The sequence below is a fragment of the Lepidochelys olivacea genome, assembly GCF_965140295.1.
Source record: "Lepidochelys olivacea isolate rLepOli2 genome assembly, chromosome: 3".
Lineage (NCBI taxonomy): Eukaryota > Metazoa > Chordata > Testudines > Cheloniidae > Lepidochelys > Lepidochelys olivacea.
In genome coordinates, this window is record NC_140413.1 from 179944870 (window position 1) to 179958079 (window position 13210).

At 43.3% G+C, this 13210-nt stretch overlaps 2 protein-coding genes across 4 annotated transcripts in view; one reads left to right on the forward strand and one right to left on the reverse strand.

Moving 5' to 3' along the window:
- The window catches only part of ACYP2 (acylphosphatase 2), a 177376-nt gene extending 171891 nt beyond the window's left edge, over positions 1-5485 (reverse strand). Inside the window, exon 1 of one of the 3 annotated variants that reach the window (XM_084622265.1) lies at positions 5474-5485. Coding sequence is in view for 2 of the 3 variants with exons in the window: in XM_084622261.1 (XP_084478387.1) it covers positions 4224-4326 (103 nt within the window). In the remaining variant the exon portion in view is untranslated. Of the gene's footprint in view, positions 1-4223; positions 4906-5473 lie in introns of those variants that run through there. The other 2 variants (XM_084622261.1, XM_084622262.1) reach the window with 2 other exon arrangements.
- A 225-nt stretch (positions 5486-5710) lies between these two features.
- Positions 5711-13210, forward strand: part of PSME4 (proteasome activator subunit 4) — a 212208-nt gene continuing 204708 nt past the window's right edge. The window contains exon 1 of the mRNA XM_084622260.1: positions 5711-6025. Within this exon, the coding sequence (XP_084478386.1) occupies positions 5811-6025 (215 nt within the window). The 5' untranslated portion in view covers positions 5711-5810. The remainder of the gene's footprint in view (positions 6026-13210) is intronic.

Sequence of the window (13210 nt, forward strand, 5' to 3'; positions counted from 1 at the left end):
TTGGACACTAGAAAGCATGTTTTATTTTGTTTTGTTTGTAACCATATCTGTCTCTTTTACTTTTGCTTAGTATCACTTAAATCTAAGTTCTTTATTAATAAACATTCTTAGTTTTATGTAAACCATCTCACTGCTGTTATGCTGAAGTCAAGAGTTCATCCTCAGCTAATTTAACAGGCTGGTGTGTGCACTTCCTCTTTGGAGGAAGCAAACAATTTCTGTGAGTGTCCAGTGAGAGGGACTGCACACGGCAGAGACACATCTCTGAGGAATTCAGGAACTAGGGTTCACTGTATGTTACCTGCAAGGTAAGTTGAAGATGGGTAAAATCTCGAGTTTGCTGATGAGGTGGACAGACTGGTGTGGCAAGAATCTGACAATTTAAGCCCCAGCAAAACTCACTTTTGCTGAAGCACACAGGTATCAGTGGCTTACGGTTTTGGGTTTCCTAAGGAGAGTATCAAAATTGGGTATAAGAACACAAAGAAATCATTTTAATTTTTAAACTTCAAAGAGTTCTTAAAATACCTAATTATATTTTAACTAGACTCATACTTAAACATTAGAATGCAGCTTTTAACTTCAGATTCTGAATGAGTATGGAACACCATTTGTCTTTGTCTAAACTTGCAGCGATACTGTGTTAGCACAATGGTGTTCAGCTGCATCCTTTGCTCTCTTCCTTTTTCAGCAGGGTGTTATTTTTCTAGAATAGACAAGGCTTACCACTTATTTGTAGTAATGTGTGTGACGAGTTGGCCTTTACTGAATAGAATCAAGATCTTGTGTGAGAGAAAGAAATGTGTTAATGTGGTGAGCACCCACCCATTTCCTACCAAAAATTACAAGCCAGAGAAACAAGGAATGGTAGATGAAATCTTAATTTTCTCTTAATGCCAGTTCAGAGATGTGACTCACCACCACACACATTATTTTAGTCACAGGAGGTTTTTACTAAGTAGGGCATACCATGACTAAAGAGAAACAAATTTTAATAATTGAGTACTTTTAATAATGAAAAGAAATAAATCACTTGGTTTGTTTGGTATCATTCTCTTCTGCTCTTTCTGGTGGAAACCACACCTTTAAGCACAGGACTGCCTCATGTGGGGATACTTCTGATTTCCCCGCAACCCCAAGCCCCAGAGGAACTAGAGCTCTTCAAATAAATGGTTGAAAATTTATTTTAAAAGTGGCAAAAATATTTTTTATCCTCACCTCATTCCCTGAAGTGAACAAGCCATTTAACTAAAATTTTTTAAAAAATTCCCTTAAGACAGAGAATAAGCATGGAAAATTTCAGCCCAAATGGTTAAAGTTGAAAAAGTTGTAAGCAACTGAAAAGATGGACTTATAATAGAAACTGTTAGGTAGCCTTAACTGTAGCCATTGTTACCAGTTCCACCTATAATTTAAGCACCTAATAAAGTGGTCCGATTTTCAGAGGTGCTGAGCACCCTGAACTTCCATAAATATGGATTTAGATGCCTACTTTTAGGCACTCTTGTCTGAAAGTATTGACTCATATACTTACGATTATAGCAATAGGCATGCTTTGAAAATTGTGACAGTACTGATATGTCTGTAGTTCTAAAAGAAACTAACAGTGCCTGCATTGATTTTTTTGACCTTGCGAAACCAGTGGAGTTTTCCTCTTTGGTCACCGATACATATGTGAACATGATGCACACCATTTCTTGCTGCGCCTATTTGTTTTATTATTGTGGAGTGTTAGTAAAGAAAAATTTACAACACTAAAAGAGTCAGGAAGGGATTCGGTGTGAATTTTTTCTTCTGGAAAATTAAACAGCAATCTCTGAGTATCATAGTCTTTATTTTATGTTTAATTAAGGTTGTCTATTGTATTTCTTCCAGTATCAATAGCTGTACAATTGTTGCCCATTGTTTCAGCATTCAGAACCAGCCATTTTCCTTTATAAGGAGAATTAGTACAAATGTAAAGATCAGAAAACTGAATTTACCCTTAGTAGTAGCTTTAAATCTAATCAGTTTGCAGTTGCTGCCTGGTAATTATGTAATTCTTGAAAGGAATTTCAATTAATTATATTTAGGAGACAACTAGCTGTAACAGCTATCAGTACTCCTCTCATACACTCAACATAGGCTTCAAACTACACTTGTTAAGTCAGTGGCAGAATCAGGCACCATTTGAACTCCACTTTAATGACTGAAAAACTTAATCATTAAAATGGACCTCTGTAACAGAATCTTACCTGACATTAGATGCTTACTGCTGCCTCAATTTCTTCACTCTAGTTAACTCACTGTCTCATTCTCTACAGGTCTTCTAGCACTTCAATCTGCCACTTTTGGATAAGCGAAATCTCATGTTTATTGTAGAGTTAGCTCTCCAGCCAAATCAGAAAGTCCACCCCTACTTCAGGGCAGGGGGGGAAGGAAGGGACATAGGGAGAGATGGAACCAGAAGTCCCACAAAATAAGACAGACATCGAACAAACTCATACTGGGTGTCCCCTTAGGACATCTGGATCAAACCTCAAGTCCACACAATGCTTTTGTCCTCAGTGGGCTATATAGGTCCTTTTCTAGACCCCCCCACCCCGGGGCTCAGCAGTCCATTTGCTCCATTGACAACAGAAATTGGACTTTTTCCTCATACCCTAGCTGGAACCCCCAGCCCATACCCCTAAGCGAGAGCGAGCATCAGCTCCTTCAACTGTTCATACTATCCTGTTCAGGCTATGCTGCCTCCTCTTGGATCAACCCTTTCTCAAGGCCTCCTAATTCCCTTTGTATTAGAGCTCCTTCAACTATCCTTGTATCAGAGCTGCAAGGACCACCTCTCTCTCTCGTTCTCTCTTCGTACCTTAGTTCCCTTTGAACAAGAGATCTGAGCTGGTCCCACTCCAGGCCCCTCGCTTTGGAAAGACCTTCTCCAGCTCTTTACTAGACCAGTGCCTCCTAAAGAAATTATTTTAAAATTAATGTTATTTTATTTTCCTTCTAATTTAGCAGGCTTCCTCTTATAGGAAACAGCCCCATTCTCTATGGCACATGATGATTGGTCACCTGACCCAACCACCAGCACAAATCCATCACCTGGGAAAAGTAAGGCTGAGCCCAACTACCGTGAAAAAGGACCAGTTTATGCTGTGACAACACTTATCACAGCAGATCAATATGTCTAATCCAACCCATTTTGTACTAGTGTCTCCCAATGCAAGACTTGCTTTTTATTTTTTCTTAATAAAAACAAAATTATTTCAACCTCTTTTGATCAAAGTCTGTCAGGAAAATCTCCTGTGAGGTTGTGAATTATTACCATATGAACTATTAGCCAGAATGTTTGCACTGTCAGTGAACAGCATTCCAGAAGTAGAGCTTATGCTTACAAAAGAATGTGCCCTGAGGACATTATGGCTGAGATAGTCAAACGTGTCTAATGGATTTGGATGCCCAATTCCTATTTAAAATTCATACTTTCTGGGAAACACCAATATTTAATTCGCCTTTGAACCCCAACAATTTCACAGAAGTTGGAGGACAAATGTGACTTCGGCCCTCACATCAGGGTAAACTTGCTAAACTGCTTTTTGGTAAACCATGAAGCCATAAAAAGTGGATTTTGAATGTCAGTCGGAGTTGTGGGCACTTGGCATTTCTGAAAATCAGTCTGTCAAGGTTCCTTCCCCACTCTGAACTCTAGGGTACAGATGTGGGGACCTGCATGAAAAAAACCCTAAGCTTATTTTTACCAGCTTAGGTTAAAACTTCCCCAAGGTAAAAACTATTTTACCTTTTGTCCCTGGACTTTATTGCTGCCACCACCAAGCGTCTAACAAATATAACAGGGAAAGAGCCCACTTCCCCCCCAAGCCCTACACCCCCTTTCCTGGGGAAGGCTTGATAACAATCCTCACCAATTTGCATAGGTGAACACAGACCCAAACCCTTGGATCTTAAGAACAATGAAAAAGCAATCAGGTTCTTAAAAGAAGAATTTTAATTAAAGAAAGAGTAAAAGAATCACCTCTGTAAAATCAGGATGGTAAATACCTTACAGGGTAATCAGATTCAAAACATAGAGAATCCCTCTAGGCTAAACCTTAAGTTACAAAAAGACACAAAAACAGAAATATACGTTCCATTCAGCACAACTTATTTTATCAGCCATTTAAACAAAACAGAATCTAACACATTTCTAACTAGATTGCTTATTAACCCTTTACAGGAGTTCTGACCTGCATTCCTGCTCTGGTCCCAGCAAAAGACACACACACAGACAGACAGAGAGAACCCTTTGTTTCCTCCTCCCCCTGCTTTGAAAGTATCTTGTCTCCTCATTGGTCATTTTGGTCAGGTGCCAGCAAGGTTATCTTTAGCTTCTTAACCCTTTACAGGTGAAAGAGTTTTTCCTCTGGTCAGGAGGGATTTAAAGGTGGTTAGCCTTCCCTTTACATTTATGACACAGTCTCATTTACGTACTTACATGGATAGTTCCCCCTTTTCCCACAATTCCCTTGAGCACACAGAAGCCTTTTGAAATGTCCCACAAGCCATTGCTTCAGGGACTTGTGCTGAGAACTTGTAGACCAGATACCTAGAGGGTCATGAAACTGCAATTGTTGATTAAAGTGCTATGTGTAAGCATGGGGTACAAATCCACCCAAAATGGGATAACTAGTGTGGATGCATAGCACCATTGTTTCTTATACTGGTGAAATCCACCACAACTAGCACAGTCACCCTCTTGGGCATTTAATCTTAGTTAACACAACTGTACAGCTTTCTCTGCCTCCACTCTCTATATTTACTACAGACTGTGAATGGATCCTGCAGTCCTACAATGTCTGGTGTTGATTTCTTCAATAGCAAGATTGTCCTCCAATTAGCATATTTCATTTTAGTTGTCTCTTTATATTGATTAGAATTAAAAGCTATTAAAAATATACTTTCTGTGATCATTCAGTCAAAATTTCACCCCCTTGTTCCCTTCAGCTCTGGCACAAAATGTCAGTAAAACGTAATTAGGAAAATTATCTTTTGCCTCACTTGCCACGACGATGTGGGGAACAGTTTTACACTGTAGTTAATACCATATTTGCGTGGATGCCACAGAAGCAGGGATGAGTATTCCTCTCCCGCACTCTGTGTCAAGGGCTGTCAGGGTGGGACAATCTGCATAAAGATTTCTTTGTAAGTGAAATTTTAAACGGCCTCATTCAAATGCCCAGCGAAATCCTTCCTAACAAGACAGAGCGACTTTAAATATTGCCAGAATGAATCCAACCCGGACAGAGCTCTAGGGCAGGTCAGCACTGCTAGGCAGCCAGTGACTCAGCCCCTTCTCTCTTGTCCCTCTTCAGCTCAATCCCCACCACACTTGTCTCAGCCTCTACTCCCGGCTCCCCTTCAGACACCCACCTCTGCCTCTCCCTCCAGAGCGCCTTCCTCCCCTGCCTCCTCCCAACCTCCTTCCTCAAATCCTCACCTTGAAGTCTCCCTGTCACACTCCCCGACCCCCCGAGTGCCTCCCCTGACTTCCCTCAGCTCCCAGTGCCTGCCCCACCGAGGCCCCAGAGGCCTGCCCCAAGTCCCCCAACGCTCCTAAAGTGCCTCCCCCCCTGCCCCTGCCCAGCTCAGCCCCCCGCCTCCACCTCCCGCTTCCGCTCCCCCCGCCCCCCGCGCAGGAAGTGACCTGGCCCGAGCGGGAGGCTGCCGTTCGCTCGGTTGGTTGCTTCGTCACCAGGAGCCGCTGTGTGACTCGTTAGGACAGAGCCGGGCGCAGAGGGCGGCGGCGGCAGCAGGGGACGGCGCCGGCGGCAGCCATGGCCGGGAGCCGGAGCGGGAGCGGGCCGCCCGGGGAGGCGCCGGGCTTCGTGCCGCAGAAGGAGATCGGCTACAACAAGCTGCTGCCGTACGGGGACCGGCTGGAGGCCGAGGCGAGCCGCCTGCTGGCCCAGATCAAAGGCAACCTGGGCCGGGCCGTGCAGCTGCAGGAGCTGTGGCCCGGGGGGCTCTTCTGGACCAGGAAACTCTCCACGTGAGTCCTGCGCCCGGGCCGAGCAGCGCCTCCCTGCGGGCCGCCGAGGGCAAGCCCGGCCGGGGCAGCTGGGATTGGAAGAGCGGCCCCAGCCGGCTCGGCCGTAGGGCTGCGGGATCGGGGTGTGTATGTGGGTGTGTACGCGCCCCCGCCGTCGGTGCCCCCGGGGTAGGGGAGTGTGTATGTGGGTGTGTACGCGCCCCCGCCGTCGGTGCCCCCGGGGTAGGGGAGTGTGTATGTGGGTGTGTACGCGCACACGCCGTCGGTGCCCCCGGGGTAGGGGTGTGTGTATGTGGGTGTGTACGCGCACCCGCCGTCGGTGCCCCCGGGGTAGGGGAGTGTGTATGTGGGTGTGTACGCGCACCCGCCGTCGGTGCCCCCGGGGTAGGGGTGTGTGTATGTGGGTGTGTACGCGCACCCGCCGTCGGGGTAGGGGTGTGTGTATGTGGGTGTGTATGCGCACCCGCCGTCGGTGCCCCCGGGGTAGGGGAGTGTGTACCCACCCGCCGTCGGTGCCCCCTTGGGTATGGGTGTGTGTGTGTGCCGCCGTCGGTGCCCCCCCGGGTATGGGTGTGTATCTATCCGCCGTCGGTGCCCCCTTGGGTATGGGTGTGTGTGTGTGCCGCCGTCGGTGCCCCCCTGGGTATGGGTGTGTGTGGGTGTACACAAGCGCTTTTGGTGCCCCTGGGTATGTGTGTATGCACCCCCCGCCATCAATGTCCCCGATGGTATACACCCTGCCATCAGTGCCTGGTACCCCAGTGCGTGCGCGCCTGCATGTACGCCTGCCAGTGGCACTCCCGGTGAGTGCATGTATACATGCCATTGGTACCCTGGTCCACGCATGCCTGCATGTACATACGCCATTGGTGCTGCTGGTAAGTCAGTTTGTATATACACGTGCCATAAGTAGCCCCAGCATGTGTGTGTGTTTGTAGACATGCCATTGTTCCCCCCAGCATACGTGTATATACGTGCCATTGGTGTGTTGTCGTCCCCTTCCCCGGTACATGGATGTTTGTACACGTGCTGTCAATGCCCCGGGGTGTGTGTATTTGTATGTACATACACCATCATTGCCCTGGGGCGTGAGTGTACATGTGCCATTGGCACCCCCAGGGTGTGTGCGTGCATGTGTACACACCTACCCTCGGTATCCTTCCACCCCAAGGGGTGTACACACCTACCCTTGGTATCTCCGCCCTCCCTGAGGGGGTGTGTGGGTGTGTATGTACACCTGTCCCTGGTATCCCTCTTGCCTTTGGTCGTTGTGTGCATGCGTGTACACACCCTCTCTTGGTACCCTCCTTGGGGATTATGTGCATCCACCCTTCTTACCCGTTCCTGCAGTGGTGTACTTGTCCCCTGTACTCCTCCCCGTGGGGAGGGGTGTGTGTACCCACCCTCAGTAACTCCCCCTAGGAGGTGGGGGTGTACCTGCCCTCAATATGCCTCCCCTCAGGCACGTGTACTTATCCTCTGTTTATACACACACCCACTGGTGGTGTGCACCCGCCTTTTATTACCCCCACTGCAATGTGTGTGTACCTGGCTATCCTCTAACCTGTGTGTGTGCGTGCGCCAGGTTTCTCTCTATAGTATGTGTTTTCCCTGCTGTCTTCTGTACCTGCTGCCTGTGTGTGTGTCCAGCTGGTGTGGGTGCCTTTTGCCCTCTATCCCTTTATTTCCCAAGAGTTTTTGCTCAGCATTAATGTGGGGGCAAGTGCCTGTAGGCCGAGCAGTCTGCAGGCTGTGAAGGGGGGTCAGTGACAGCAGCTCAGGCTGTGAGTGGAGACCCTCTTCTTTAGCATGTGACAGTGCAGAGGTCCCCAACCCCTGCACAATGAGTCTGTCCTTTGTCCATTAAACTTCAGCCGTCACTCCCCTCTGCCCCCAAGAGCCAGAGGGACCTTTGTCTGGGGCTATTTATAAAGGTGACACCAGCAGGAGCTGGGACTGGAGCCAGGTTTTAGGTTGTTGCAGGTTAAACCCTGTCTTTAAAGTAGCGGGACTGATGCTGCTGCCTCTGGGAGCTGCTGCTCTTGTTTGGGGGAAGCTGGGGAACTTCTGCTGCTGTCTCCCGACTTGTGCAATTTCCACTGTAGGCTCGTATTGCAAGAGAGACTAGACTCCCATTTCAAGGCTGCTTAGCCTGTTAGTCTCTGTGGAAGAAGGATTTTATTGGCTTTAAAGAAGGTACTTACTCACTAAGCCTTCACTTATTTAGCCAGAAACTATACATGACTGCTCCATCTCTCCCGGGAATAAGTTTGTACTGGTCATTGCTGCCAAAGGTAGCACACAGGTTTTTGTTCAGTGGTTTCTTCTTGCGCATCTGGGTATACTTTGTGGGGAGAGTAGACTGTGATAGGGCAGTAGTTCTACTTTCCAAAGAGCGGTTATGTTTCAGGGAAACTGAATTAGACTCTGGAATATGTAACAGACCCAGTGAGTAACTTGTTGAGCTTAACCTCAGTCTCTTCTCTGGCACAAAATACTCTTTGTCTCTGCAAATGTATCGTCACCATGAATGATACAAAACAGTCAAAATGTACTTTGGAATAAGAAGTAAGGGCAAAGGGGGATGTTTCATTGGTAAAGGCATCTTTGTCTATTGGGAAACTATTAATTTTGTATATTTACGTGGGATGTGAAAACCTGCTTCCTCTCTCACCTTTTCCTTGTTAAAGAAATTGATTCAATTTGTAACCATTTTGCAGTATTGAGAGGGAAACAAGTTTTAAGAGATTTTATCCTTTGGACCCACAGTTAATAAAACCATTTGGGTCAGATGGGTTGCTCAGGCTCCATATTCCATTACCAGGTCCCTTTTACATCCAGGTTGCTGGGTCTTGAGTGGGAGTTTCAAAAGGTGCCTCAGGCTGAGATTTTTCAAAGGCTCCTAAAAGAGCTAGGCACCCAAATCCTCTAGAAATTCAAGAGGGTTTAAGTGCTTAATTCCCTGAGTCCCTTGAAAATGTCAGCCTTAGGTGCTTTTGAAAAAACTCCCATATTAATTTATCCTAGGTGCATGATGACAAAAAAGTATTGTTACCAAGTGATGGATGTTTGGATTATGTAAAATGAGTTTATGGGTTCAGTCCAGTTTCACTACACACACATCAAAACGGGGGCCTCTTTTTGTTATTCACAGTCCAAGGTCTGAATGGGCATGGAAATGAAACATATCTTTCCACCCAGAGGTGGCAGAGCTTTCTGGGTAAGCTTGCCCTTCTGTTAGCCATATTGTAGCTGCACTGTTGAAATTCAGTTTCCAGTGTTTTCAAATCAGTATATCTCATGAACATCAAAAGTACTGAAATGCTGCCTTTCCAAAAGGGCATAGTTCAAAATTGGAATTTAACAGTCCCTTCTCCATAGCAAACATATTTGTAGGTGCAGTATTTAAGTATTGTAAAACAGTCCATTAACAAAAATTGCATCAGTGCTCCCCCTGATTCTGTACTGGTGGGAGCATTAGCATAGATTAGGTTCTGGCATTTACTAGCATTTTTGCCATTGTGTTAACAAAGCCTTACAATGGTTAAAAACAGAGCTGCCAGATCCTAGTCTATATTAGGTTCCCGCTGGTGCTAATGATGGTTCTGGTGGTAATACCAGTGGGAATTTTTTCTAAAATTTCCTGGTGTCGATGAAAGTTGGAGGTGTTTTGGGCATTATAGAAATGTGTAAATACATTTTAAAAAACATAGCCAGTTTCATATTTTCTAATGATCTCTTCTGCCTGACCATGTCATATGATGCCATTTTTACATGGTGACTGCTGCAATCCTCTAATCAGTGTATCGCGTCCATATGAATAACATTTTGTCTTTGCTAAGCACTCTGCATCTCTATAGCAATGACATTTGCTACATAACTGAGACTAATGAGTAAGTCAGTTTCTTAGAGATCTGTGACGACTGCATTTGGTGGTCTGGTTCCTAAATTTATTGTAAAGTGGCTTTTCACCTATGTAATTAAAAAAAGGAAAAATAGTATTTTTGAACACTTGTTGGGAATTTAATACATATGTGGTAATTAAAATCTGGTTTTGACTAATATCAGTGCAAGTGACCTTGTGTTTACCAAAGACTATTCTTGGATAGCATTACATGACTGCATTATGAGACATTTTGAACTTGATTGGTACTATTTTTCCCCTAGCCATCTGCTAACTCATACTGTTTACAGTGATGCCTGTTGTTTTTAGTCTTATGGCAGAGGTTCATATGCTAATGCTGTCAAAACATGTTGTGGCATTTGTCAGTGGCTGAGAGGAAGGACTGCCTCTGAAAGTAGGGTGACTTTGGCAGCTCATCTGCTGGAGTTAGGCTCTTTGCAGTTTGACAGTGTGTATGTTGAACTAACCATTAGATGATATACTGTAAACTGCAACTACTGTAACAGTTTAGTCAGTAGGGCAGTAAGTGCATTCCATCTAGAATAATTTCTGTGCAGCTCTCTGAATCACAAAAGGGACAGGACTAGTATGTTTTGTCACTTCCTCTTTGAAGATTGAATTCATTGTGTGTGTGATGCAGCTTGGTTGTTTCTACTGAAGGGGTAAAAAATGCCCTTTAGTTAATCCCAAGATTTCTGTGGTACTATAATGCACTGCAATGATCTGGGAACACGTTTTCTTAAAAAAAATACTGGGGGAGAAGTGGAAGTCAACTCTTTATTCCCTCTCCAACTGACCTACATAAGTTACACACTGGTTTTCTGTATGAACTTATTTTTCTATAACCAAAACCAGACAAAAAGGCAGAATCTTCAGGATGGTAAAATTATTGTTTAGTTTTATTGCAGATATCCAAATTTCAAATGTTGTATTCTCATAATATTTCATAAAGCAATTAACTATACAGAAAACAAAAGAAGCAATGAACAGTAGAGTAAATAAAAAGTATTTATGCACTTACTACATACAGACATATAAAACATTTATTATGTATATTTATACACATATTTTTAAGTGTTTGTGTGTGTATGTAGTGTTTGGGGTACACAAGGAGTACAAGATCAGACCTAAATACATTTTCAATTGAAATAATTGAAAATCAGTTACTACTTCAGTTCTTGCTGACAACTGCATCTTGGATCTTGTTTACTGCATATTGCAACAGCTGAGAACATCACTAATACACAGGGTGTGTTGGAAATGCAGCTGTTTCAGATGTCCATGATGTCATCAATTGTTTGGAAGAAACACAAAATGCTGAAATCAGATCTCATCAGGTAAAATGCCTTTCAGGTCCCTTTTTAAATGCATTTGGGCTTGATGCTGCATTCCTTGTACACTCAAAATTTCCAGTGAAGTAAATGGACTCTTTAATTGTACTATGTATGCATCCTATAAAGAGAGAGAATTCTCTCTTCCATTAAGACATCAATCCTGCAATTACTTTACTCATGTGAGTAGTCCCATTGACTTCAATGGGACTAATAAGAGTAAAATTATACTTAAGTGTTTGAAGGATTGGGGTATAAATTTGTGACTAGGTTCCATTATAAACTCCTATTTTTAGTGCCCTTTCAACTTTGGCTAGCAAATTAATTTGTCCTGAAAATTGCCAGGTTTATTCTGAAAGCAAAAGAGAATCTTTTTGAAAAGTTTATAGTCAATTTGAGAACACTTTTTTTAAAGTTACAAGTCATCACAAAATTATCCTGATGTAAAAATGTTGACTAGTGTCTGTTTCTAGCTCAAAAAAAGTTTGCTAGTACCACATCAGTTTTTTCACATTGTAATATCTCATTGAAAACGTGTGCATATTCTTTATTTAACTAATATAGATTGTAATTAAATTAAACAAGTTATTAGTGTTCTTATTGTAATTGTTATGACAAAAAGTTTATTCTCTGGTGGCTGGTACAGCTTAGGAAGGACATATGGTCCTTTCTATAACTTAGTAGAGGTAGATGCCTATATTTTTGGAGCTAAAGGACCAAGATTTGTTCCTAGCAACGTAGTTTTGTGTCGCTGAGGTAATTACTGTTGTGAGTAGCAACAGATTTATTTCAGAATGCAGGAAGATGCCAATGGATGAAAAATGTGATTCAGCTGTTTTTGAATTACAGGTTGCACAAAATTAAAATGAATGTACATCCACTCAGTAGGAGATCTATCTATATGGTTGCAATCTGTATTTCATTATAAGCTTTGCCTTTACTCCCTATTCTGTCTGTGAGGAAATCATGTTTTTCCTGGGCAAAACTTGGGACTCAAAGGTACACATGAAGAATTTAAACAACTCTTAATTTTTTTTAATGGTTTACAAACCATGATTAACACTTATTTTTGCATCTCATATTTCAAAAACTGCTTTTATGGATCACTGTAGATTTGGACAGAACTGTCCTCTGCTACACATGAAAAATTTGTATTGGAAACCTTGGAGGATTTTAGAAGAGTTACTAAATTTAGTAAGTGAAAGCAGTTCTCAGTCTTACCCATGGCAGAGCTTCCACCTTTCTCTAATACAGATAATTTTCTGCTATAGTTCAGAATATGTATTTGATAGTACAGTACATTTTCTAAAAATAAAAATGAGGAAGCCATGTACTCTAACTGTAAAATGAGGGATTAGTATACACCACATAGGAATAATGACACGGGTGGGTTTTTTTTTTTTAATTTGGTCTTTGAGAGCTACTGTGACACTGTACTGTGTGCAGAGTAAAAGTTAACTGCCTGCATGGGGATGGCAATAAGAATGGGAAAAGTAACAGAATTAACCCTGTCGTTTTCAGTGCCCAACTAAACTCCAAATCAGAACCCCTTATCATACAGTCCAGTCCAGTGGACCTTCACTGTGCAGCACCATTGATCTGAGGAATACTTGAAACTGGCTGGCAAGGCCATAGGGAGGGGTAAGGTGCTGTGATGTCACTGATGAACTCCTTAAAGCAGGAATTGAATGGGGCAGTTAAGGTTGTGTGGGAAGTGTCACTTAACTCAGTATTTTATGGTTGTCCAAAGCTGCCTATTTGTTTCACATAATGTTAACCTTCATTACAGGGGACTTTAACTTGAACATTTTCTGGTTATCCAATATTTGAATTTTGGGAATTAAACTCAAATGTTCTGGAAAGGCACAAGGAGAATAGGGCAGTACTGAGTGCCTACTACCTTAATTCCAGATTAATATTTCTTGCATATGAATAAATACTCCTTCTCAA